Here is a 26877-nt window from a genome sequence, read left to right as displayed (position 1 = left end):
GCTGAGCGGTGCTAAGCTAATATGTTAAAACTTACACTTGTGACAGCTATTCATTCGCTCAGGAAAAACACCCCAAATACCAATCATACATGCAGACTGAAAGCCAGTCTTCTCTAGCCATTTCCCTATAATTGCTCCTAAAACAATTTAACTGGATTCTAAAGGAGAAAAAAGAAACACTATTCATTTACCCATATTCTTATAAACCTATTACAAACCTCTTTCTGTGCTTCATTCATGAGTTCATGCATTTAAATGATATTTATTAGGTATTTTAGGAGGATTACAATAAAACAAGTGAAATCCTGAGCAGCTTATTAGGATTTGCAGCAAAGCAAATCCTAGGGGGCATCTTTTGTCTAATGAAGAGGAGGGGGAAACACAAACATGCCTCCTAGCCCCAAACACAGTAACAGATGTCAATTGGGGCCGACTAAAGGCGGTAATTTTTCATAATGTCTTAAGTGACTATCCAATTTTTCAAACAGTAAGTTTGCAATTATAAAATAAATGCAACTAGAGCAGAAAGGCCAAAAGTCCCCGTCCTCTAATCTATGTCCTTTCTAGGGGGAACCTCCATTAACAACTTACAAATATATTCTTTTATTAGACTCTGCCTATGAACATACAATATTCCTGCTTAGCGACTTATCTACCCATGTCGTCTACGAACCTCCTCCCTGCCACGTACGGTTTTCCTAACACAGTCACCTACCCACCCACCTTTCTCTAGTAGGGTCTGTCTTAATGTCTTTGCAAGTAGCACTCGAACGTTTGGAACCCTATCATTTGCCAAGGTTAGCAAATGTGGCATCAGATGCACAGCGAACTGGTCCATGGGAAGGCAATCATCCTCAATGACAGTCTAGGGAAGAGAAACAGCTGCTTTAGATTTGCCAAGTTAGTCTATCAAACCATAATACCAGCTAGCGTTATCTTTTAGTGACAGCTTAAGTGCTACAGATTTTAGTTACTTCCTTTCAGGCCAATATTCCAGGTACCTGGGAACTCAAAACAAAAATGACAAAATTTTAAGTCCCTGCAGACACACAGCTTTTAAGTGGCTCCACGCAGACCTGGAGTGTGCAGTCACATTCATCTGCACACATGCGCCATGGGCCGTGGACCCCGAGCACCCTCTAGTGGATGGCTGTGGGATGGGCAAGGCAGACACCCAACTCCGAGGAACAGGTGATCCTGTGAAAAGCCACCTGGCAAAACTCTGTTCCGCAGGGATAAGAAACAAGGTGTTGAGAGGCCAAGAGTGAAAGAAGAAACATAGCTTTAGACAGAGAAAGGGGTCACAAGTGGGTAAGTCTTCACTTACCTGGCAGACAAAGACAAAGGCTTGCCGACCAGACCACTTGGGACATCTACCAAAGTTTTCTACAAGCTCATTGATGAGGTCCACTCCAAATGTGGGTGGCGTGGCCACGTGCAGCTTCTTCACCATCTCGCTGACCTAAGAGGGTGAACACACACAAGTGAGGAATGTCTTCTGTTCTAAGATCTTATTAAATAGTTAGCTGTTCTAAAATTATAAAAATTTTAACACATACCAACTTGTAGGAAATCCAACGAACAGAAGAAACTTTATCTGCACATAGATTCAGAGCAATGGGACGTAAATAGTCATAAACATCTCTGGGACTATATAATTCTAGAAGTAAAATCAGCTGTCTATAAAAATGAATTATAAAAATAAAAATATAATTACAATTTTAAAATAAATAAATGAAAACAGGTTAATCATGTAAATCATCTGTCCCACTGGACACTTGTCTGTAAGACAAGTGCATGCAAAGACTCATGATTAGTGTGGTCTCTCGTGCATAGAGTTATTTCCGGTCTCCGTGTATCTGGAAATGCATCTAAACGCTATGCGAGTTCAAGAAGTAGCTCTTGCCTTCTGAACGTAAGGGAGACAAATGTGGCATTCTGTGTCCGCAGGGACTGACACAGAGCAAAGCATTTCCTAGTAGGTTCAACTGGGACACGGACCACGTTTTTTCCACAGGTATTGTCCAGATACTGAGATACTTCCACCTACAAATCAGTTTTCTAAATAAGTTCTGGCAGCATCAGGTAGCCTGGTGTGGAACCGCCAAGGCTCTGAGCAGCTTTGAAGGGAATGGCAGGCTTACGAGGGATAAGAGAAGTGAAGAGGTCCTCTACCTCTAGCGAGTGTTCCTATTATGTCTCGCGAGACCTGAAGACTGACAGTGTCCATGACGCTACTCTGAGTGGACGCAACAATGCCCTTCAAGAAATACCTCAGATACGAATGAGACTTTTGCCTTTCAGGTTTTATGGTTAAGATTATTGACATTTGTAGTCGGCAGGGAATAAGCTAGAGGCATGAATATACATAACGCAGCGATGACCAATGTAGCTGTGTATACACACAAACATAAATCCTTAGAGACAGGGGCACACTTATCAACTCTTATTTTGTGACACTGCAAACTTTCTTGTTGGCCTCCCTTCCCTGGGCGCACACCACATGAGCCAGTCTGGCATCAGGTGAGCAAAGTGGAGAGGCCCCTTAGCAGGCAGGAAATGACTGACACATGTTGGGGGACAGGCATCAAACCCCGCGCACTCCCCTCCTGGGTCCTTCTCTTTACCCAGCTCGAGCCTTAAGGCGCTGACAGAGGGGCGGCAGAGCCTGTCCACGCCTGGGTGCAGGCAGACACTGCAGCTGGGGGCAGAGGAGAAGAGCAAACTCTATTCCAGGGAAAGGGGTAGAGAACCTTCTGAGCTGAGACCCTGCACTGATAACAGGCACAAGTCTCCTTCTGCTGAGGAGGGGCAGGAGCCTCTGCCCAACACTGACCACAGACACAAGGCAGAAACTGGATGTTACAGGGAGAGGGCAGAATTCTGAGAAAGCCCAGGCACACAGGGCCTCCCCAAATAACCAAGATTCTCCCCTTTTCCAGCACGAGCCAACCACGTCCTCACAGCAGCCTACAGCCAGGGGAAGGGAAGAGACCCACCCGTTTTGCAGGGGTGCACGAGAGCTGAGGGAGGAATGCTAACACGTGAAAAGGCCCCCTGGCACCCCAGTCCCCACCCTCAGCAGAAGGCACTGGCAGGCCCCGGTGAGAAGAATCAAAGCGTATCCTGCACCGAAGGCAATCACAGCAACAACAAGCCCAAACCCAGCTTGCCCCTGAGTAGATGGACCCAACCCTCCACACTAAGGGCAGAAGAGGTGTGCCTATTTACAGTCCGAACTTGGCAAGCCAGAACTCAGTGGACTGACACCTTTAAGGTATGAAGAAAACAACAAACAACAACCCAACCTGGCAGTCCCGATTCTATATCCAGCAAAGATATCTTTTAAAAATGCAAGTGAAGTCTGGAATCCGGAGCATATACAGAACTCCTACAACTTAACCCAACTTAAGATAAACCCAATTAAAAACCGGGCAATGGATCGGAATACACATTTCTTTAGATTGTATACGAATGGTCAACAAGTATATGAAAAGATGTTAAACACCACCGGTCATTAAGGAAATACAAATTAAGATGACCATAAAACACTGCTTCACACCCACTATAATAATGTCTATAATCTTTTTTAAAAAGGCAAATACCAAGTGTTGGGGAGGATGTGGTAAAACTAAACCCTTGTACATTACTCATAGGAATGTAAAATGGTACAGCTGTTGTGGCAAACAGTTTGGTGGCTCCTCAGCAAATGAAACGGAATTATCAAATAACCCAGCAAATCCACCACAAAATAACTGAAGATAGATAGGTGTTCACAGAAAAACTTGTATTTGTATTTGAATATTACGGGCAGTACCGGTCACTTCAGCCAAAAAAGTAGAAACAACCCAAACGTGTATCAATTGAATGGATTTTAAAAAGTGGTACACAATGCAGTATTATTCAGTCACAAAAAGTAATAACGTTCTGACACCTGCTACAACATGAATGAATCTTGAAAATATTATGCTAAGTGAAAAAATCAGACACAAAAGGCCACATGTGATAAAACTCGACTTATATGAAATGTCCAGAACAGGCAAATCCATACGCAACAGGTTAACAGCTGCTAGAAGTCGAGGGCAGAGAGGGATGTGGAATGACTGGGAAAGGGTATGGTGTTCCTTTTGGGAAGATGGAATGTTCCAGAACCAGAGAGTGGTAATGGTTGCATAACACTGAACCTACTACATTTCACCAATGGCAAATTTGGTTATGTGTATGTTATCACAATAATAATAATAATAATAATAATAATAATAAATGGTGAAACAGGCTTAAAAAAAAAAAAAAGCTGAGAAAATTCACTGCTGTCAACACTTGCATTTCAAGACATATTAAAAGGAATAGAACACCAGACAGACATTTGTATCTACTCAAAGTAATGAACAAATCTAGAAAAGGTAAACAGGAAGTAAACATCCCTCCAAACTATAGTCCAATAAATTGTTAGAACTTACTCAGCCAGTTCAGCTCGAAAGCGCCAATTTCTACTATTATCTGTCACCAAAAACTCCTGAAGTTGATAAAGATACTCTCTTCTTTTGTCAATATGAAGAAGCTGAAGTGACAAAATGAAAATATGCACTAAAACAATATATGGGCATTACTACTTTTATCACACTGCTTGCAAACGACTGCAATAAACAATATAGTTAATTCTTCTGAAGGAGAACAGATATGGTAGGTACATCTAATTGTTCTAAAAACTGTTAAGTTCATTTCCCCCTGATAATCCCATTTACCACCAAGAGTCTTACCCTCTTGAAATACTTGTTCCCTGGGCCATGTGTGACCTCCTCTGAACCCTACAGCACCTTGGGCACAGCTTTATGGTAGCACTGACCCGCTTTGTTCACTGGACACCCTCGTTACTGCGAACTCTTTGGAGACAATAATGTGCTCCTCCTCAGATCTGTGAGCCTAGTGGATGGCACCGTGATGGCACACGGTAGGTAATCGATATATATTTGTTGAGTGAAAAGAGTGAATTTATCCCAGTAACTGCTCTGCAGGTATGGTCAAGTAGGTTTATAGTCAGCAAGGGGGAAAACCATAAATGTGATACCAACAGAGGCAAACTTAACTGTACATCAAACAGGTAAGAATCACATAGAAAAAAGTACTCTGACTATACATGTTTGTGGGATATGTTCTAAGGACAAAGTGCTGAAGGAAATCTTGAATGTTACTGAATTGAGTTGATGTCAGAATTATTATTGGTGCAGTAATTCTGAAACTACTTCATGTATGTTGCAGAACTGAGCAAACGAATTAACATATTCATGTTAAGAACAGAGTTTTTTACCATGAGAGGAAAGAAAAAACATGAAGTGGAAAAAGGAGAGGAAATCGTATGGGACTAGAAGCTGAATGATCGAGATGAACTCAATAATTTAAACACAACAAACCAAAAAAAGCCCCCCACCTCCCCTGCCACTCCCCCAGCTCCTGTCTGTCCCCTGAAAAGTAAAGGAAATGACACTATGGGAGCAGTGTGCATATCCAGTGCCTGGGTCTTGGCTTCTAAATACCACTCTCCACTCTCTAAATACCAGGCTCCTTGGAGAAAGAGCTGACTCGGGACTAGGGGAGAGGAAGTCCTCAGAGGTGGGCCTGGAAATAAGGATGTGCTTAAATGGGAGGGCACAGATCAAAAGGGGCACAGAAGTCAGCTTTCAGGGGTTCCTGGTAGCCAAGCTGATGTTCACAACCAAGGACAAAAATGGATTACACTAAATAGGAAAAGAATTCTGAGAAAAAGAGAGAGAGAGAGAGAGGGAGAGAGAGAGAGGGAGGGAGGGAGAGAAGACAAGGAATGTAAAGAAAAAAATACCTAAAAAAAATAAAGTTAAAAAAAAATCTGGAGTTCACACACTAAAAAACCTTCCAAAAACAGGGAGGGAGAGAAGGGAAAGATCAGCTTTACATGAGAATGCCAACTGATAATGGAGAAATTATAAAAATCGAAAATCAGATTTTTACAACCAACACAGTAACCACTGATTTAGCCAAGGACCATGTATAGATGCACAGATGCGAAAGCCCTGTGTGAGAGACATGGGGGAAAAAGACTCACCCCACCAAGTAATTATTATTTTTAAAATTATTTTCATTTATTTTATTATCTTTTTGAGAGAACAAACAAGCATGTGAGTGAGGGACAGAGAGAGGGGGAGAGAGAAGCAAGACTTACCTAAAGCAGGGCTTGTGTTTTACCCGACACAGGGCTCAAACTCACCCAGCGTGGGGCTCGAATTCACAAACCGTGAGATCGTGACCTGAGCCGAAGTCAGGTGCTTAACTGACTGAGCCATGGAGGTGCCCCCCACCAAGTAATTATTAATTACAAAGGTGAAAGGTTGTTACAACAGAGGAAACGTGCTGACATAATCAAGTGACCAGAGTCAGCATCACCAGTGATGATGTTCCTCCCGATAGGATACACAGGCAATGTGCCTGCAAAGAAAATCTGTGTGACCTGAGTCTCACGGTGTATCAATACTCAGACAAATTCAAATTGAGAGCATTCTGGAAAACAACAGGTGGGCCTCTTCAAAAATGCCAATGACAATAAAGACAAAAGTCAGGGAAACCGTCCTAGATTGAAGAGGGCTAAAGAGATACAATATTTAAATTCAATATGCAGGGGCACCTGGGTGGCTCAGTCAGGTACATGTCCAACTCTTGATTTTGACTCAGGCCATGATCTAATGGTTTGTGAGACTGAGCCCTGCATCTGGCTCTGCGCTGACAGTGCAAAGCCTGCTTGAGATTCTCTCTTCCCCCCTCTCTCTGCCCCCACCCCCCGCTCTTGCTCACCTGTTCTCTCAAAATAAACAAATATTTAAAAAAAAAGTAAATTCAACATGCAATTCCTGATTGGACTCTGATATTTAGCGGGGGAAGCTATAAAGGACATCACTGGGACAAGAAATTTCAGTGTGATCTGTATAAAATGTAACACCACGGTATCAAAATTTTTTTAAAAGCAGGATTACAGTACTTCTGTACCTCAAAACCTCAAACTACAAGAGCCCATTTCAAGGTTAAAGTCTAAAAAACAACAGTATTCCAGGACTAACAATTTTTAAGACGATAGCTGTTCATCTGCAAGGCCAGAGAACCACACCAAAGGACTGAAGACTACTGGGAAATTTCTGGACTCCTAAATATCATAAAGCCTCCAAACTTAATGTTCATGGAATTTCTGTATGTATTTTCAATAATTGTATGTATGTATTGTATTACTGAATTGTATGTAATTCAATAATTTGCGGGGGGGGGGGGGAGTACAAGTGTTTGTAGTCATGACATAACACCGTTTAGAAATGAGATTTGGTGTAAATATTCTAAATTAAAAATTAAAAGAACACCAGCAAAAGTGATGAGAACAGGACTATTTCTTTTTTTAAGTCATTACATCTATCAACTCATGGCTACATTTTGTGACGCATGAACATACAGAGACTTCATCTTGGTGGGAATAGAAAATCAAAACTTTCAGTCCACAGTGGAACTTTAGTGTGTTTTTATGCAGAATAATTTAAAAGTTACCTTCAGAAAATCATGCAAATGTTTAAGGACACCTATCCTGACTTCGTCGAGGTCTTTCAAAAATCCATTGAAGATCGGAACCAGATCTGCAGCCGTCAGCTGATCTCCGAGAATAACTGCCAGCTCATGGATGGAGAAGGCTAATGTCCTACGAACCTTCCACTGCAGAGACAGAGAGGACCACGTTCACAAGTGAAGCACACCGTACTGAGTGCTTTCACTCTCAGTACATGAAGGCTAACTTAACATCGGAACGTTACCATCTCTAACAACTAAAGCAGAATTGAAGTAATGGAAGTAATAGATCCTCAGTTTTAAATGTATGCTATGTACCAAAAACTGGCTGAGAAAATTTCAAAGCCCTGCACAGTACGTATTCTCTCCTTCCACTTACGAAGGGAAAAATGATTGGAAATCACTAATGGCATAATCTCTGTAGTTCTCTGAACCCCTGATGCCCGATTTACGGATGTGTCCCACGTCCATCATCCTCGCTCGACTGTTCCCCTTCTGATTCCTGTACAGCCTATCTTGGATTAAAAAATAGTAATAAAACTGGTTGTTAAGGAAGTGACAACTAAGGAAATGTAAGAATAGGTAAACGTAGGGAAATTTACATTAAAAACATGTTTTTCTTCAGATTGTTTTAATTGTAAAATGTTTACTTTGTTACTTACCTTAAAACACTCTGCTTGAGGAGAAGCTATTTACAGCAAGCACTCTAGACCCCGTTCTTGAAATAAAATTTTGTACCCACATTCAACACATCAAGCAGATGAAGGCAGAGGTGTTCGGATGGAGTGGAGGGGACGGAGAGGGCATGAAGCCCTAGCCGTCTAGGGCCTTCCTAGTCACCAGGAACCCTGAAAGGTCTGTGGACTGATGATGGAAAACCACCAGCACTCTGGAAATTGGGCCTTTGTGGCCCCTGCCCAGTTCTACTAGTGAAGAAGCGTGTGAACACAGGATAAATTCACTTCACCCCGGACCCTGGCTTCCTAAACTCATAGGTCAGTGGAGGAAATGAAACTATGTTCTCTCAAGATTACTTTCAACTCCTACCTTGCTTAATCAACAGCATGATTCCTTGAAAAATGCATTAATTACTAACACATTTAAGAGAAACTCATTCATATCACAGCATAAATCTAACCAGACTGCTTTCTTAATAACCGAGAGATTAAATTTCACTGAAGGAACAGATTTTGTGCAAGAGGGGCAAAATTTTGGTGTACAATACAGAAACCAGACCTAATGGCAGGGGAAGTTAAGTCAACAAAATCTGGGAAAAGAGCCACAAAAAATACACAGATATCCAGACAAGATGACCCAGGTCAACACTTCACATTTTGTTTTCTTTCAGAGAGAGAGCGGTGGTGGTAGCGTGTGTGGGTCTGGACAAAGAGTGCACAAGTGCACACACAAGCATGCAGCACACACGGAACTTCTCCCACCTTTATTACTGCAACGCTCCCTGACCCAGGGCCAGAGCTCAGAAGTGCCAACGCTACGCATACAGCTCTATTAAGGTCTTTAAAAAAAATCAAAGCAGCCATTTACAACACTATGTCTGGAATGAATCTATACATCAACTTCAGACAGCAACACGTTTGTAAGTTAGGAACTTCGGCACGTAACTGTGATGATAATTTCCAAACGGTGGAACGTGGACCGTACAAAAAGAAACCTCTTTGGTATTACTTCTGAGCTCAGGCCCATTATCCCATAACACCGAGTATTTGCTGGAACATGGACAGAAATTCTAGTAGGTCTTGACGGGAAAACCACCACGCCTTCCATCCACGCACATTGTGCTTATTCCTCAGCTGCCCTGCTCACCTGCATGTCTGACGCCAGTGTCTCATAGGTCTCTCTCAGGCAGTGCCAGTTCTGCCTGCCGAGCGTCAGGGCCACGCCGGGAAGGCTGTATGCACAGTGCTTAGCAATCTCCGTGTCGACCGTCTGGGCACGAGAGGGGTCCGTCATAGATAAATACTGATCTAACAGAGCCTGAGGCACAACATCCTAATGAGGAGAGAGACACCACAGTGATTCATTTTAGCAGTGTAGACATAAATCAGGCAAACATATTTTTAAATCTATTAAATTTTTTGTTTTATTTGAGAGAGAGAGACAGAGAGAGAGCGAGCGTGAGTACCCGGGAGAGAGGCAGAGGGAAAGAGAGAGAAAGAGAGACAGAGAGACATCTTAAGATGAGAGAGAGAGAGAATCTTAAGCAGGCTCCACACTCGGTGCAGAGGTCGATGTAGGACTCTATCCCACGACCCTGAGATCATGACCTGAGCCAAAAATCAAGAGTCGGGTGCTCAACCAACTGAGCCACCCAGGTGCCCTAAATGTATGAATTTAACATAGCATCTCAACTAACAGAAAAACCCAGTCTCAAAGTTTTAGGTATCTACTAACTGAAAAAAAGGTAAGAAAAACATGCTAAGGGAAATACATAAATAAACAAAAGCAAACCTAGAAGAAAAATGGTTAAGATCTTAAAACTGGTACCAGCCCAAAGGATGATTAGAACTGATCACTAAATTTAAAAGAAACATTAAAAGACCAGCACATCCCAAGGATTGTAATGTTTGCAAAGATTGTAAGTTTGATGTAACCTAGTACATGTGAGAAAACAGGCATTCATGTGCACTATTACCAACATGTATTTTTATAAAAACACCACCAAAATTTCCAATTTTAGATGGGAATTGAGCAACTATCTAATAAATATTTATTTTAAATTTTTTTAATGTTTATTTTTGAGAGAGAGAGAGAGAGAGAGAGAGAGCAAGCAAGGGAGGGACAGACAGAGAGGGAGACACAGAATCTAAAGCAAGCTCCAGGCTCTCAGCTATCAGCACAGAGCCTGACACGGGGCTCGAACCCACAAACAGTGAGATCATGACCAGAGCCGAAGTGGGACACTTAACCGACTGAGCCACCCAAGCAGCCCATCTAAAAAAATTTAAAGTGTGTAAACATCTAACCATCTGCATAAATGTGAGGAAAAGAAGGACGTATACTCTATCTTGCTCACGTATATGTAATGCAGCTCTGGAAGAATATACAAAAGAAATGCAAAACTGGTTGCTTTGGGGGCAGCCAAATGGATAGAAGAGAAAAGCTGAGAAGGAACTATCACTGACTGCCTTTGTACCTTTTGAATTTTGAACTACGTAAACTTATAAATCTTTTAAAAGTAAAATGGGGCGTCTGGGCGGCTCAGTCGGTTAAGCGTGTGGTCTCGCAGTTTGTTGGTTCCAGCCCTGCATCGGGCTCTGTGCTGAAAGCTCGGACCCTGGAACCTGCTTTGGATTCTGTGTCTCCCTCTCTCTGCCCCTCCCAAGCTCACACACTGTACTGTCTCTGTCTCTCTCTCTCAAAATTAAATAAACATAAAAAAAAAAAATTTAAGTAAATTAAAACGGAAATAAATTCATTAAAAGAATGAGACAGTCTGTTTTAACTTGAAAATATCTCTACAGGAGTGGTTAAAAGATTGTTTCACAACGCCGTGAACACCAATTTTATTTTCAATAAACAGAAAAAGAACGTACACCATCTGACCTAGGAAATCTACAGTCCCAGAAGCAAATGCCACACATAATCACAACGAGTGCGGGCACTGCTTATAAAATCACAGGACTAAACCCGGAGGCGAGTAAGGAACCACAAAAGGCGTAAAGTCTTTGCAAGACAGAGGCCACGATGCATGGCCACTGCGCTCCCGTGGCGGGTGGGGGTGGGGGTGATGGCATGCACATGGAAAGATCAACGCACGCATGCACGCACGCAAGGTACAAACTACCATATTCCAAATATTCCATCAACACATTTTCCCCACGTTTAAAATTTCTGAAACTGGAGTGTAACTTGTCACTGATGGCACTTCATGTGGCTTTGGGACATTTTTTCATTACTGTCATCCCTGAAATCGAGCTGTATCTTGTAATTCTTGGCAAATTAGGCAATCATGACATACCTAGGTACAACAGCATGATTCTGTCTCTGACAGACAAAAAGGGGTGTGCATGCATGTTTCTGTGCCCATGAAACGTTTATGAAGAAATATACGAGGAGCTGTGATCCGTGGTTACTCCAAAGGATGTTATCACAGGTATGAGAAGAGGAAGATTTCTGCTGGCGTTTTACTCCATTTGAATTTTCTTATCGAAAGTATGATATACTAGGTCTTATTTTTTTTTTTTTTTTTAACATTTATTTATTTTTGAGACAGAGAGAGACAGAGCATGAACGGGGGAGGGTCAGAGAGAGAGGGAGACACAGAATCTGAAACGGGCTCCAGGCTCTGAGCAGTCAGCACAGAGCCCGATGCGGGGCTCGAACTCACATACCGCGAGATCGTGACCTGAGCCGAAGTCGGACGCTTAACCAACTGAGCCACCCAGGCGCCCCAACTAGGTCTTATTTTTAAAAAACTTACCGTAAGAAGGACCAAAGTCAGTGGGAAATGGGTTTAGAACAGGAATGGACAAGACCCACACCACATAAAGGCTTGTCACTCACCTGTACTTTAGATCTCCTCTCCTCATCAGGGCTAAAACTACTGTTGGTGCTCAAGTCCGAGTCGTTATGAATATAGCGAAGGGCAGAGTCCATATTCTGTTAGGGAAAAACATTTACGTAAACAACCGTCCCTTCTTAAACCTTCAGTTCACTTAAACCATCTTACTAAGTTACTTACCTTTCAAGACTGCCAGATGATATACATACATAAATTCTTCATGCTTTTAAAAGCTCGTAAACATACCTAAGACCTCTTAAGAACTTCCCCTAAGTCAAACTCGAATAGGTTGCTAAATGTATGAAAATGAATTCCAGAATAAGCTCATTAAAATGTAAATTTAGAAATAGTTTTGAAATGGTTCAAATATCTAAAATTAGCTTATTCATTAGATAGTATGAATCTATCAATGGGAGGTTATACGTAGCTTTTCTTCTACTGTTTCTCTTCCTGGCTATCTCTTATTTCACAAATACACTTTTTTGACAGCTCCAATAAAACCTCCAAAACACACAAAACACCTTCTAAAATGCAGAGGTATCACAGTATTCAAATCTCCAATGCTGACAGGTGGCCAGGGTTTCATTCTGAAGCACTGGTATTCTAAAAGATTTCTAACTCTACCAGATGTCACCTAACAAAAAACAAAACAGAAATCCTCTGACACTCCAAGAACCCTCTCCATCCCCGGTGTGTAGGTAGGCACCCTTTTCCTAAGCTTATCACTCAAGCTGCTCTGATCTGTGACGGTTGGAGTCCGGCAACCAGTGGCGTATCGCTTATCCTTTATTTATATAAACAAGGGATAAGAAATACTGATACCAAATGATGCTGGCTGGGGGGGAATGCAGGAGGAGATCAGGGAAGGATCACACAGAACAGCTCCAAGTACACAGCGAAGATGATGCTAGTAACAGTACCCACCCTCACACTCCAGAGTCCAGAAAATGCCACTGGCCCCTCCGCAACATGGCCTCAAGTCCCGATCTTCCGCTCAGAATACTGTGTTGCTTGCTGCAGTGAAATGGTCCGAGCAGAAACAAAGCACCTCTCCAAAAAGAAAAGGGAAGAGTTAATTATTCTTGATAAAGGGCTTTGTTTCCAGTAAGACTATTTCACTGCAGTGAGCTACGTTAACACATTGAGGCTACTCAAATGGTCGTGTAGACAGGATCGGGATTTACGCCTCCAAGCACTGAACATGACACTAACGTCACAAAGACAGGATGCGGTGACGACTACTTTTACTTTACGCCAGAGGGAGAGCTGAGGCCATCAGCCACAAACGGAACGTACTAACGCGAAAGTGATCGGCTGCAACTATTCCCCAACAGAAGACTTTTCGCACTGGAACTATTCTCACTGGATAAACGCTCGACTGAGTGCGTTACCTCAACGGCATCGCTGATTAAAGGCACGGAGGCGTCGTGAGTTGTTTTACAGTTTGGCAGCTCATTCGCACCCAGCGCGTCCTGCCCGTCACTCCTCTTCTCGGCGTCGCTGGCCTCCTCACGGGCGTCCAGGCTGGAAGCACGCAGCGCGGCGGACAGCACGTCCACTTGCGCTGTGGGCGGAACAGGGAGAGGGCGGGTGAGCGGCAGAGCCAACAGTGCGCTTGCCAGTTTTTTCTCCATTTGCATTACAGGTTATCAATGAAATGCACACTTTTGTGACACTGCCATCAGAAAGCTGAAAAAAAACTACTGTGGTAAATCATTAGTCCTTCAGGAGAAAAAGGAGAAAACTAATATGCTTTCATGAGATTAAAAATGTTTATCCACTACTGTACATTATTCTGCGTTAGTATGAAAGAGAGAAGCTATCTAGTTTTGGAGGTACCTCCAGTTTATTAAAAGGAGTCAATTTCAATGTAAGTTAACTATGTTTTTTGGTAGTGCAGGAATCGAACTGACAAGGCTTACTTACTAAGCTAGTTTAGCAGAAGAGCAGTCACACAAGCCCTGCCAACATAAAACAATGGTAATTACAAAGATTTTTGTTGCAATTACATTTCAACATCTCATATCTTATCCCAGTTTATTTTCCCCTAATTCCTGTTGAACATGCAATGAGTGACTTAGACATCCCAAATTGAGCGCTGTCTTGCTTGCAGCAAACCAAGATGACAAATTATAGCACTGTCTACATTTCGAGTTACATTTTCTTTTATAAAAGTGATTCAAAACTGAAATAAGGCATTCTTCCTTCCCCGAAAACAAATGAGACACTCAGCAAAAAAAAAAAAAAACAAAAAACAAAAAAACAAAAACACTGCTTAGAGTTCACTTTAACAATCCACCTGGAAGCTCAAAATATAGTAATTCATCAATTTTAACTTTGAAGTTAATTAGTACGAAGGTCAGAAAGTATGTCCCCTCTCTACTTAAAGATTATAAAAAAGCAATCAGAGCTCTCTCACTAAGACAATCCGTTACTGTGCTACAGCCATCTCTGACACTTAAGCCCAAGCACACTGGGAACCCGGAAACGGAGATACAAGAGACATACAGGATGAAGTTCTAGTCTATTAGGTCATTAGTTGCTAAATTAAGTAAGTAAACTGAAGGTGTTTAATCATAAAAAGTCACTCATGAAAAGTATGCTCATTCTTGTGAGAATTCCAGCTGTAATCTTTACTAATCCTTATCATTGGCTTAGGTCCCCCTTCTGGAATCTACTAAGGTCCCAAAACAAAATCACAACAGTACTAAAAGAGACTGCACAACACCTAAAAATTAAAATGTTTTTGTCCCACATAAAATGCATGCGGTGTGTGTGAGAGAGAGCCCTAATGCATTTTAATTCTGCTTCCCTGGAAGTAACTGATTAATGAAAGCCTTTCAAGGAAAATGCCTTACATGAGTCATTTATCTCTACATGGACCACATACTTCTCTTTCTCTATTTGCTAAAGACAGAGAGTGTGAATGGAGGAGGGACAGAGAGAGAGACACACACACCGAATCTGAAGCAGGCTCCAGGCTCTGAGCCATCAGCACAGAGCCTGACGAGGGGCTCGAACTCAGGAACTGCAAGATCATGACCTGAGCTGAGGTCGGACGTTTAACCTACTGAGCCACCCAGGCGCCCCTCTCTTTGTCTATTTTGATGTTTGTGCGTTCATAAAAGTTTAAATGAGTTACACTGTGACATTACCTTCCTCAAAAAATTGATACATAAAGATCAGAAAGACAGAGCCTAGTGCTGATTCCTGAGGAACCCTGATCTGCTTCAATTCTCCAGCCAGAGAATGAGGCAGATTCTAATGCCTGGCTAATGCTGACCTTTTAGAAGGATCCACCACCATGACAAATTTAAGAAAACGGAACACACACGTCCTTCATCAAGATCTGCATTTTACTTATAATACAGATGGAAACCCCAGGAACCGGGGCTGGTTTCATCGTGGACTGGTGAAAGAAACACAGACCCTAGTGACTCATGCTCAGAAACAGAGACAACCTAGAAACTTCGAATTTTACTCCCTGAAGAAGCTGGTAGAGTTAGGCCAAACCTTTATAATCTCTAACTCTTCCACATATTATACTGGTGGGTAGTCACAAATTCCTAACCATTCATTGATTTCAATCAAGAAACATTATTCTGACCACAGCTACCAAAATGGCTCAATTCTCCCACTGGGACTAAATTGGGTAGAAATCTGTATTTTGTGAGCCTAGGCATTTTTTCCTTTTGTAGTCCATGAATCTAGCTAGAGTAAACCAAGCTGGCATCAATAAGGCTACTCAGAGTTCAATCCTGAATCAGCTCAGCAACAGAGATTTTGTAGCTGCCCTAAACAGAGACAGAAAAACCTCAAATTCCCTTGGTAAGTATTTTAGGAAAGGGGATCTCTTACACCTTCTTCGCATTTGACTATTTCCCTCTTTGGCCTTCCATGTAGGCTACATTTCTGTTCTAGAACACAGAAAGGGTTCTTTTTCTGACTAGAAGATCTCATTCTAATCCCTGGAAACACTTGAATTTTTTGACCAAAAAACCCACAAAGAAAAAAAAAATCCCTGCTTTGAAGAAGGTTAAGAGTTAAAGTAGCAAGACTGTTACGCAAAGGTTGCCTTAAAAAAAGAAACCCTAGCCTTGTTACTGCCTCCCATGACACTGCCCGCTGGACAGCTAGCAACACAGGAAAGGAACGACTGACACAGAGGCTTGGGAACTTGGAAACCCGACTTTAGAGCATATGCCCTAAAACACTGTCTCTGGGCAGTGTGCTTCCTTACCATTTTATAGCCCAGCTGACAAAAATCTACACATGCAAAAATTACACATGAACTACTTATGCTGGGCAGCAGTTAGTGTCCCAATTTTGGACTAAAGTTCTCTGCCTTTCAAAAATGTGGACGTTTTCTGATAGTTTTGAAGGAAATGGCTACCCCAATGGCAGAATCAGAAACGAGAAAGCATCCAAAATTAAGGTATATCCCTTCAAAACACCCTCTGGCTATGGAAAACTAAGGCACAGTTACTGAAATTAACAGAAGTTAAACACGTCCTCAGATTTCAATAAAACTACAAATTCAAGCATTCTGTAGCCTAAGCAGAAAATGCCCAACACGGCCCACTGATACTTTCCTGTAGAACATCTGACACAGGCAGTTTGTGCATCAAGTGTCTCATCCTTCTGCGCTCTCTGAGGCTGGGATTTCGGTCTGGTTTGTGGCTGCTAGATATTTAGTGCTTAGGAAAGTATCTGGCACAATAGTAGCTGCTCAGTAAGTAACGTTGAGGGAACGAGTCCATGCACAGGTTATGCAAGTGTCATTATTACAGGCAGAAAGGATACCATAACAAATTTAAATTGCAGCAGGCTTAAGAGATAATTTAGAAAGAAAACTGACTAAATCACAATATAGTATTTGTGCTGAAATCTCTCAACTGCAGCCTGTAAATTTATGGTACTATTTTAAGTCAAATAGTATTAGCCATCTTTGGAAACACAAGGTCATATCCTAAAACTCACACGTACATGTAGGTCTTTTTAAAAAGCACGCTATGCATAGCACTTTTAGCTATTTATTAAAACATTTTAATGTTTCAGTTGACATTTGTTAGTGCTATGATGGCAGAGAACTAGCAGGTACTATAATGCAGTGAGAGCCCCCAGAACAGGCCAAAAAAGCTGGGCTAGCAATCTTTTTTTCATAAAAATGGAGCATAAGATTCATTCAAAATAGCAGTTACTAAAGCCTGATCAACTGAATAAATGAATAGTAAAATTTGCAAAGCTAAAAACTATAAATGTTTACCAAAAATTGAGTACCCTCAGCTATGAACATCCTTAGTTTGAGGTGTAATTCTCTGTGTCTCACTGCTCCTCATCTGGGGTGGACAAGTGTGGAAGGGCTGGAGACAAACTACTAAGGGAAGATTCTGACGAAGCTTCTGACAAAACAAAAGCCTCAGTAGTTGCTACATCACCAAGCTGTCATATACTGTGGAATCCTGGGTCATGGGTAAAGATCAGTGACAGAAGCCACACTGAGAAATGAGCAAAGAAAGTGGTAAGATTGTTTTTCATAAAAAATAATCTACCATGAGATAAAAAATAGGATATTCTATTAGAAATATTCCATCCTCTGTTCTTGCCCTTGTTTCATTATATAGTAAAAAGGAATGATCAAAATAAATAAATAAAAAGGAATGAACTAGTGATACATGGAATAACCAGGATAAATCTCAAAAACACGATGCTAAGCGACAGAAGTCAGACTCAAAAAAGGCTTATCTTACTTGATTACATTTATGTGGCATTCCGCAAGAGGCAAAATGACAGGAACAGAAAACAGGTCAGTGGTTGCTAGTGGCTGGGCAGGAAAGGACTGGCTACAGGTGCACAAAGGAATGTTCTAGGGTGATGGTAACAGTTCTGCATCTTGACAGTGGTGAGGGTCACACACAACTTTATGTGTGTCTACTCTTCCACAAATGTCTCTTCAGAAGGCTGGATTCTACAGATCTGAATTATATTCCAATAAACCTAACACAAAAGGTTAAAAATGAAACTGACCATCTGCCAGTTAAATTAAAATAACTTTCAGGAGCATCTGGGTGGTTCAGTCGGTTAAGCATCAGACTTTGGCTTAGGTCATGATCTCACAGGCCGTGGGTTCAAGCCCCACGTCTGGCTCTGTGCTGACGGCTCAGAGCCTGGAGCCTGCTTCAGATTCTGTGTCTCCCTCTCTCTCTGTCCCTCTCCTGCTCTCTGTCTCTCTCTCAAAAATTAACAAACACTTGGGGAGCCAGGGTGGCTCAGTCAGTTGAGTGACCAATTTCAGCTCAGGTCATGATCTCATGGTTTGTGAGTTCGAGCCTCGCATTGGGCTCTGTGCTGACAGCTCAGAGCCTAGAGCCTGCTTCGGATTCTATGTCTCCCTCTCTCTCTGCCCTTCCCCCACTTGTGCTCTGTCTGTGTCTCAGAAATAAATAAACATTAAAAAAAATAATAAACATTCAAAAAAATTAAAAAAAGTAACTTTCAAATGTCAAGGATATGAATTTGTCTTTAGTCAGATCATTTTTCTCCAAGGGTAAAATTACAGAGAATCTTTGAAAATGATAAATTAAAGCCAAATGAAGATAACCATGATTTTGACCACCCCTGATATAATGTTCAAAGTTTAAAGAAGCAGGTTTTGTATGTTTTAGAACAATACTAAAGGTATCCCTTTATCTGCTTTAAAAATGGGTATTTCCTGGGGTGCCTGGGTGGCTCAGTTCAGCGTCCGAATTTGGCTCAGGTCATGATCTCACGGCTCTCGTGAGTTCAAGCCTTGCATCAGGCTCTCTGCTGTCAGCACAGAGACCGTTTGGATCCTCTGTCCCGTTCTCTCTCTGCCCCTCCCCTGCTCACATGAGCTCTCTATCAAAAATAAAAATAAACAGTAAAAGAAAATGGTATTTCCCAACACTGAGCAAACCGACAGCTTAGAAATTTTAGCTTCTGAAACTAACAAGAAAAAGAAAGAAAAGAAAACCCACAAAGTGATAGATCTGAAGATGAGTAGTTACAGGACTTTTCCAAAATTGTTTTTTGTTTGGAATACTATTTCACTGAATGGTTACAGAAAGTCATGAGGAGGGCTTTAGTCTTCAAAGGGAAAGACAACACTTGCATCGGGTCCCAGCCCCAGTGGGCAGAACAATGGGGACTGTTCCAGCGTGCCTCATCTCCCACAGACTGCCTTAGAACATATTGCCCCTTAGAAAGAGGCCCCTCTTTATTCTAACATCAAACAACCTTTAGGGCTATTGTTCACAATGAAAGAATCTGGGTGATACACAAATAACCCAATGGAAAAAAAGTCAAAACTGAGAAAAAGAAATCCAGTTGACTCTTATACACGTTTACAGCTCTTAAATCACCACGTTCCACAGGAAACATATCTGTTACTAGACCACAGTCCCTTCTTAAAAAGGAACACTGCATCTGCTGCTGTTTTATAAAAAAGTTAATGAAACCCAGAGCAAAATAGTTAAGGCACGGCTCCAGATTTGAAATGGTACATGTAAAGCACGGTTTGAATGATTGTGAACATTTCAGGGCAAGTGATTTGTAAATCAACAAATCTGTATATGTATGCTACCATCAGAAACACAGGGATGAGCTTATCTAAATGAAATTTACGAAATAATCAGATTAAGCGTATTTACCAAGACAAGAACACATGACGATGGTGAAAACAAATTCTTAAAAGGCAATTTTTCTAGGAAAAAGGGTCACCAAATGATAGTTTATATCAGCTTTAGGGTAAAGAACTTGATGGACTCTTCCATACCTTTAACGTCTGGATCATCAATATGCGGCTCTAGATTTTCTATCATTTCTTCAAGTTCCTTTCTGGTGGCCATAGTGATATTTGAAGAACCTGGTATGGTGACTTCAGGTGTTTCTTCTGGTCTCTCTGGGCTGAGTATATTCCCAGAGCCCTGCTCAAGCTCTATATCTAGATCTATTTCAGGAAGAGGAGTCCTCCAGAAATGGAAGGAGTTGTACAATTCCTGATCTAAGAGAGCTGAATCTGGTGAGCTGGTGCCACCCTCTGGCCGTAATGTAGATTTGTAGTTAGCGGGCTTTTTATCATTCTCATTACTAGCTGCTTCCTGATGAGATTCTGAGGACAAAGTACAAAGTAAAGAGCTGTCCATTGGAACACTTATTTCACCTGGAGATTTCCTAGATGTTTCAGCATGTTCTTCCACCATGTTTTCCAGTTTGACACTGGAATTACTAATACTGGGATCTGAAGAAACATCCTCTGGCCTGATTTGTACATCCTCTGGGACTTCTTGATCTCTGATCCTTTTATTGTTTCAGTTGGGGAAAAAAGAAATGAAAGTATAAAAATAATTACTGGAAAAAACTCAATGAAAGATACTACATAAAGTATTTAAACAAGTTAAATATTAAAAATTAAAAAGATTATCCACACAAACTGTATAGTTTATGTACTGGTAATGCTTCTTTTTCCATCAGTTGTTCTGTGTTCAGAGATGTAAATATCTGTTAAGCATAAGTCTAGATATTAAAGTATTACAAGAGTTGGAAAAGATAACACTGTAGAATCCCAGGATTCTTAAATGCCATGCTAATTTCAATAATAAACTAAAGAAAAACTGTAGGAAGATAAATTCCTACAATGCATTTAAAAAATGATCTGATTCTGAGGATTATGGTATTGCCACTGCTCCAATGACATTGAAAAGCTGAGAAATAAAACTTACTTGTTTACATAAAAAAGGAAAAAACCTCTATAATAGTGTTAGAAAAGATCCTATCTGACAAAATGTTAAAATTCACTTAAGTGTAAATAAAGGTTTTTAAATTTCTTCCACTCTTTCCAGCTCTACTCCCAAAGATTTTTTTTCAAAATAGAGTCACGACTTAATTGATAAGGACAGATGGTACAAGCTCCTAAATTCGAGTCCACTGATTATTACCATCCATTGTCTAAACTAAAGCGCTATAGTAAGTTCGAATGTTTATCCCTTATATTTTATCTGATTCAATTAAATTTAACAAACACATATTGAGCACCTACTAGGAGCCAGGAAATGAAGCCAGCGCTGAGGATCCACATGGGAATGAGATGCAGGCCTTGTCAGGGTGATTACAATTGGAGGCAGACAGGAGAAACAAACATGCAAGCCAAGTACCTGCCACACAGAGTGGTGAGCACTGTGAATGGAGCTGAAATTCAAAGGGTTAGAGGAAATGACAGGAGTGGTGTTTGGAAGAACCAGTAAATGTTTATGAGGCTAAGGGGAAGAAAACGCACTCAAGAAAGAAAAAGCATATGCAAAAGCAGGAGTGACAGAGTAAGTATTATATACTCAGAAAGCCACCCGGAGTTTCTTACAGCTAAAAGAAGGGAATGACAGGTGACCAGGGTGAAAAACTTCACCAGCACCACCATGTGCCCTGCCAAACACCTATGGAATGGATCCTATGGGCTACAGGGGATAATGTAGGAATTAGGAAAACTGCATTTTACATGCGTTATTTTTGAGAGAACATTCTGGAAGTGGTGTAGGAAATGGGGTGGAGGTGAGATAGAAGGCAGGGACAATGGGAAGGGCGGTGAGAGGCAATGAGGACTTTGTGAATGAAGGCAAGGCTGGGGCTAGAGAAGAAGTAAACACATTCAAATGATGACAAGACCAATAGGGTATGTTTACTTGTTCCATGCTGGGGACAGAAAACAAAAGGGAGGAATCTGGAAACTGCCAAATTTCTGGCTAGTGTGACAGAACAGATCCTGGTAGCACCAAATGAAAGTGGAAAATGCCAGAACAGTTTAATGAGAAAGCTAATGGGGTTCTGGTTTGGACAGGCTATGTGAGCTATCTAGGGTGCGTTCCAGGTGGGGATGCCCACGGGAAACTGGTCAGACACCGGGGACAGATCTGGAGGTCACCAACTCAGAAGGATGTGTGCGGGGCTTTGATGAGTGCAAGGCGAGAAAGGTCAATGAAAACACGATGGGCACAGAGTAACAGAGCGGGGGCGTTTTTCTCGTGATGCCTGAGAGAGGTGAGCAGAGATGTAGCAAGTGCAGACATGGGAGACTGGCAAAACCGATGAGAAAGCATCATCTTTGGAGAAGAAAGAACATGCGCTCAAGAACACAGGTGCACAAATTAAATGGGGAAAGAGCCACCTCTTTCTAAGGAATATGAAAGGGAAGTAAGGATGAGTGGTGCAGGTAATCTGAAGGTGAACGTGAGGAAAAAAAATTAAAGGTGCTCCCTTGAAACAGCATGTGCCTTTAAACAGACACAGTAAAAGATACTAAACAGGGGCTCACCAGGACCGAGCAAACCGAAGGGGCCGTTAACAGCTGTGTAATATCCCAGGTAAGTAGCCACCGAGAAATTACCAACTCCCCTCAGGTGGGCTTTATCTCATAGTAATGTTCACATTGTTTTCCAAAATATGTATTTTTAAAAACACGTGATTATTTTAAAGAAACTTCAAAAACATAGAAAAAAATATGTAAGAAGTCATCTGAAAACATACCACACAACGACAGCATTTAAATTCTGGTGTTTCCCTTCTATTCTTAGGACTACAGTCAGTCAGGGTACACAGGGTTACAGTCAGGGTACATAGGAGAGTTGTTACGCCTGTGGGAGCGCTGGGCCCCGAGGTCTTGGCCCTTGTCCCCAGTGCCCGCACTGCACCCCCATAAACCTGGGTTCGGATTCCAGTTACTCCTTATTCATGCAGAAGGGATTGGCTTAGACAACCTGTAAGATTCCTTCCCTCCCCGAAACTGTTCCTGAAGCTAGTGCTGCCATGCCAAATAAATTTCTTCTACATGAGTATTTTCCAATCATGTGCTCCTTACTGGAAGACATCGTTTTACTTTTGTTTAAAGAATTTTAATGGGATAATTGGTGAAATTTGAATGGAGTCTCTAGATTACTGCATGGATGTTAACTTCTTAATTTTGGTAACTGGACTGTGGTTTTGTAGTCATGTCTGCATTTTGAGTAAACACATGCTGAAATATTTAAGAGAGGTAAAAAGAGTATCATGTCTAAAACATTTTCAAAGAACTCAAGAAAAACAGTGAAGCAAATATAGTAAAATATTCCCACTTGGAGGATCTGAAGGTATATGGGATTCTCTATGCTATTTTTGCTATTTTTTGATATGAAAATTAAATTTTTAATAATTACAGTAACAAGACATTGCTTGGTGGGAGTGTGGACTAAAGGGGTTAAAACTTGTAAGACTTCATCTGTTATCTGATAAATTAAAAACACCTGCATTTAAAATACACAAAAAGAATACAATTAAAAGCCCATTCAGGGGCACCTGGCTGTCTCAGTTGGTGCAGCATATAACTCTTGATCTTGGGGTTGTGAATTTGAGCCCCACGTTGGGCATAGAGCCTACTTAAAAATGAATAAATAAACTCATTAAAAAAAAAAAAGTCATTCAGTGATGTAAAACTATTCCACGGGCCTGAAGTTCCTTGATTACTGCTCTTACCGTGGCATTAAGATTAAATTTTAGGGGGGCCTGGGTGGCTCAGTCAGTTGAGCTTCCGACTTCAGCTCAGGTCATGATCTCACAGTCCGTGAGTTCGAGCCCCATGTCAGGCTCTGTGCTGACAGCTCAGAGCCTGGAGCCTGCTTTGGATTCTGTGTCTCCCTCTCTCTGCCCCCAGGCCCCACTCACATTCTCTCTCTCTTAAAAATAAAATAAAAACATAAAAAAGATTAAATTTTAATATTCTTAGCCAAAATGAAGAAGAAGAATGGCCAAGTCATTCTATTTGCCTGATGTTACCATACTAGTCTGTATTTAAAACTCCTAGTAAGGGGGTACAGAGGTTGCTCAGTCGGTTGAGCACCCTACTTCGGCTCAGGTCACGATCTCGCGGTCCGTGAGTTTGAGCCCCACATCGGGCTCGCTGCTGTCAGCCTGTCAGCACAGGGCCCATTCTGGATCCTCTGTCCCCCTCTCTCTGCCCCTCATCTGCTTGTGCTCTCCCAAAAATAAATAAACATTAAAAAAACAAAACAAACAAAAAACTCCTAGGATGGTTTTAAAGAGACAAAAAAATTCTTCCTACGATTAAATTCTGGGAAGAATGACATGTATGGATAACAGTTGCTTCAAACTGTCAAAAATATAAATTATCTAAACACTGAATTTTCCTGGAGCTAGGTTAACAGTCAATGCAAGATCAAGCTGCTAAATACCAAAATTCTGATGTTCTTAGTTGTCAGATTTCCAAATGCTATCATACAAGCACACATTGTTTTGAAACCTGGGGAGACCTCTGATTCTGCAAAATGAGATAATTATCCTATCTCCTAAGAGATGTAGGTAATAAGAGCACAAGAGGGTAAGCCAGAAATTTCTGTAACAGAATCTTAATTTTCCTTTAGCGTCTACCTAAGTTTCCTATTAGAGACTCCAGGTCTACAAGAATAAGTACATTGTATTTCAAGGAGAAAATGACCTGTGGGACATCTGGTTAAAGAAGTTCTGTATCCTGACATGAAAGAAAAGAACATAAACCTCTTTCTAGTACTGTGAAATAAATAAATGGAGTTTTCGCATTAGTGAAATAAATTTGTACCAACAGCAATCTCACTTTCACGCAGCTGGCATTAGGCTAAAGTGACAAAAACTGGCATAAGTGGCATAGCTACGTAAAGCTTCTGAGATTAAATTATTTCCAGAGCGCCTGGGTGGCTCAGTTGGTTAAGCGTCTGACTTCGGCTCAGGTCATATCTCACGGCTTGCGGGGCTCGCTGTTGTCAGCACAGAGCCCACTTTGGATCCTCTGTCCCTCTCTCTGCCCCTCCCCGACTCACGCTATCTCTCGTTCAAAAACCAATAAGCATTAAAATACATTTTTTAAATAAATTATTTCCTTACAATTCATTCAGGGTTTATTATGTGCCAACCATGTGCTAGGCTCAGTGAAAGTGTTCTTTTACATGAAAATAAAAAACTAGATTGCCAGAGCAGATGGACTTGTAGTCTACTAGGTGATATCTGCAAATGCACAACTGAAAAGCTATGGATCAGAAATTAGAATTCTCATTCCACTGCTAGTGTCAGCCAAGATGCAAAAGCTCTGAATTTCCCAAAAACTCAGGAAAAGATTTGTGGAGGTAGTGAGTCCAGAGACAGCAAGCATGCTGACATTCACTTTGTTACATGAGATATGGGTGGAACAGAACAGCTCTCGAACAGAAAGCAGGGAGAATCAAAAGGACATAGTGTATTCAGAGAATAATATAACACTTGATTTGACTAAGAAGAGAATGCTTATTTTACATAATTTAAAAATGCAAATTTAAACGTTTAACTCTGCTTCTGGAAGCAGCCTTTATTAATACCTTCAAAGCATTAATAGCCTGATCTAGGATGAGTGAAAGATAAATCTGGTATATAAAGTCAGAGGTTTAAAATCCACTAATGCTTCAAAGTATTAAGTGATATTGAATGTTTCCAGAATCAGATTAAACTATATAATAAATAAATAGTAGTGGAAACAGGCTGTCAAAAACTTGCTTACTTTGTAAGACCTGAATTCCAGGAAAACTGAGAGGACCCTGAGAACAGGAACCAAGTTCCTGATTTCTATCTACAGGAGCTGGTTCATAGTAGGTGCTCAATTAATTTCTGCATAATCAACCAATCAATCCTAAATAACAAAACAAGTTTTACGACAGCTTAAAACCAAAGCCAGTATAGAATTAAGAGAGGGTAAACAAACTAATGGTTCTGACATGAGTAATACAGGGGACTACTTTTTTTGAAGTCAGGAAGTAAAACTACACAAAAACTTTTATAGTACAACTCCCTCCTTGGCCGCAAATTCTCTTCCCTCCCCTATACCGTTAACACGATTCAATCAAGTCTAACAATATAGTGAAAACCCAATGCTACAAATAGTACTGACTTGACATTAAGACATGCTTCATTACAATGGAAGAGGAATTAATTAAGGTTTGCAGGTAAAAGATAGCTACCTTCACACAGCTCTTCCAATAATGTTCTACACCAACAGTCAGTACAACTACTGGCCATGACAGCCACACCAACTATTTTGGTCAGTAAAGTTTTACTGGAACACAGCCACGCCCATCTATTTATGCACGGTCTATGGCTGCTTTCATGCTGCAAGGGCAGAGCTGAGTGGTCGTGGCAGACATTGAAAATATTTATTTAGCCTTGGGAAAAAGGTTGCTGACCCCTGACCTATACAATTCTCTGTAAATTCGTATTTTCACTTACTAAACTCTCCCCAGATTTAAAAATAAATAAAACTTATGTAATAGTCTTTGTACAATTAGGTAGTGAACAAGGCAGTGAACACTGACTTTAAAAATGAAAAACAGATAACATTTCCCCCCCCGCCCCCATCATCATTTTTGTCAAACTCCTTGCAGCAGCTGTTTTTCAAAAGAACTGACAGAATTTGCTCGCTAGGAAGACAGGTTTAGAGTGATTTTCTTCCTTTACAAAAAACAGTACCTCAGGTTTGTTTGGCTATTCAGCAGGACAGTAGGAGAACGGGCAAAAAGGTAAAACAAGGCAGCAGAGAAGAAAGGAAGAACTGCCAAATCAAAACACCAAGAAAGCAAATATCACAGTATCAAGACCTACAGAAGAAAATGTCCATTAGCATCATGACAAGGGAGGGACAAGACACTATGGCAACTTAAGCATTATAGTAGGGACTGTTTCAAAACCAGGTTCTCAATTATTTCAAGTGCACACCTGTGAAGTGC

General features: G+C 41.1%; 1 protein-coding gene across 6 annotated transcripts in view; it reads right to left on the bottom strand.

Moving 5' to 3' along the window:
- PPP4R1 (protein phosphatase 4 regulatory subunit 1) overlaps positions 1-26877 on the bottom strand; it is a 63560-nt gene that overhangs the window by 1381 nt on the left and 35302 nt on the right. For all 6 annotated transcript variants that reach the window (XM_019418476.2, XM_019418474.2, XM_019418475.2 and 3 more), the window contains 9 exons: positions 19890-20413; positions 13486-13658; positions 12097-12192; positions 9397-9582; positions 7558-7719; positions 4461-4561; positions 1560-1680; positions 1328-1462; positions 724-865 (listed from right to left, as the gene is read on the bottom strand). In XM_019418476.2, the coding sequence (XP_019274021.1) occupies positions 724-865; positions 1328-1462; positions 1560-1680; positions 4461-4561; positions 7558-7719; positions 9397-9582; positions 12097-12192; positions 13486-13658; positions 19890-20413 (1640 nt within the window). The remainder of the gene's footprint in view (positions 1-723; positions 866-1327; positions 1463-1559; positions 1681-4460; positions 4562-7557; positions 7720-9396; positions 9583-12096; positions 12193-13485; positions 13659-19889; positions 20414-26877) is intronic.

This window comes from Panthera pardus, unplaced genomic scaffold (assembly GCF_024362965.1).
Source record: "Panthera pardus isolate Hobbes unplaced genomic scaffold, ASM2436296v1 HiC_scaffold_15, whole genome shotgun sequence".
Classification (NCBI taxonomy): Eukaryota; Metazoa; Chordata; class Mammalia; order Carnivora; family Felidae; genus Panthera; species Panthera pardus.
The sequence above is the reverse complement of the archived record's forward strand: the minus strand, read 5'-3'. Positions and strand labels throughout refer to the sequence as shown.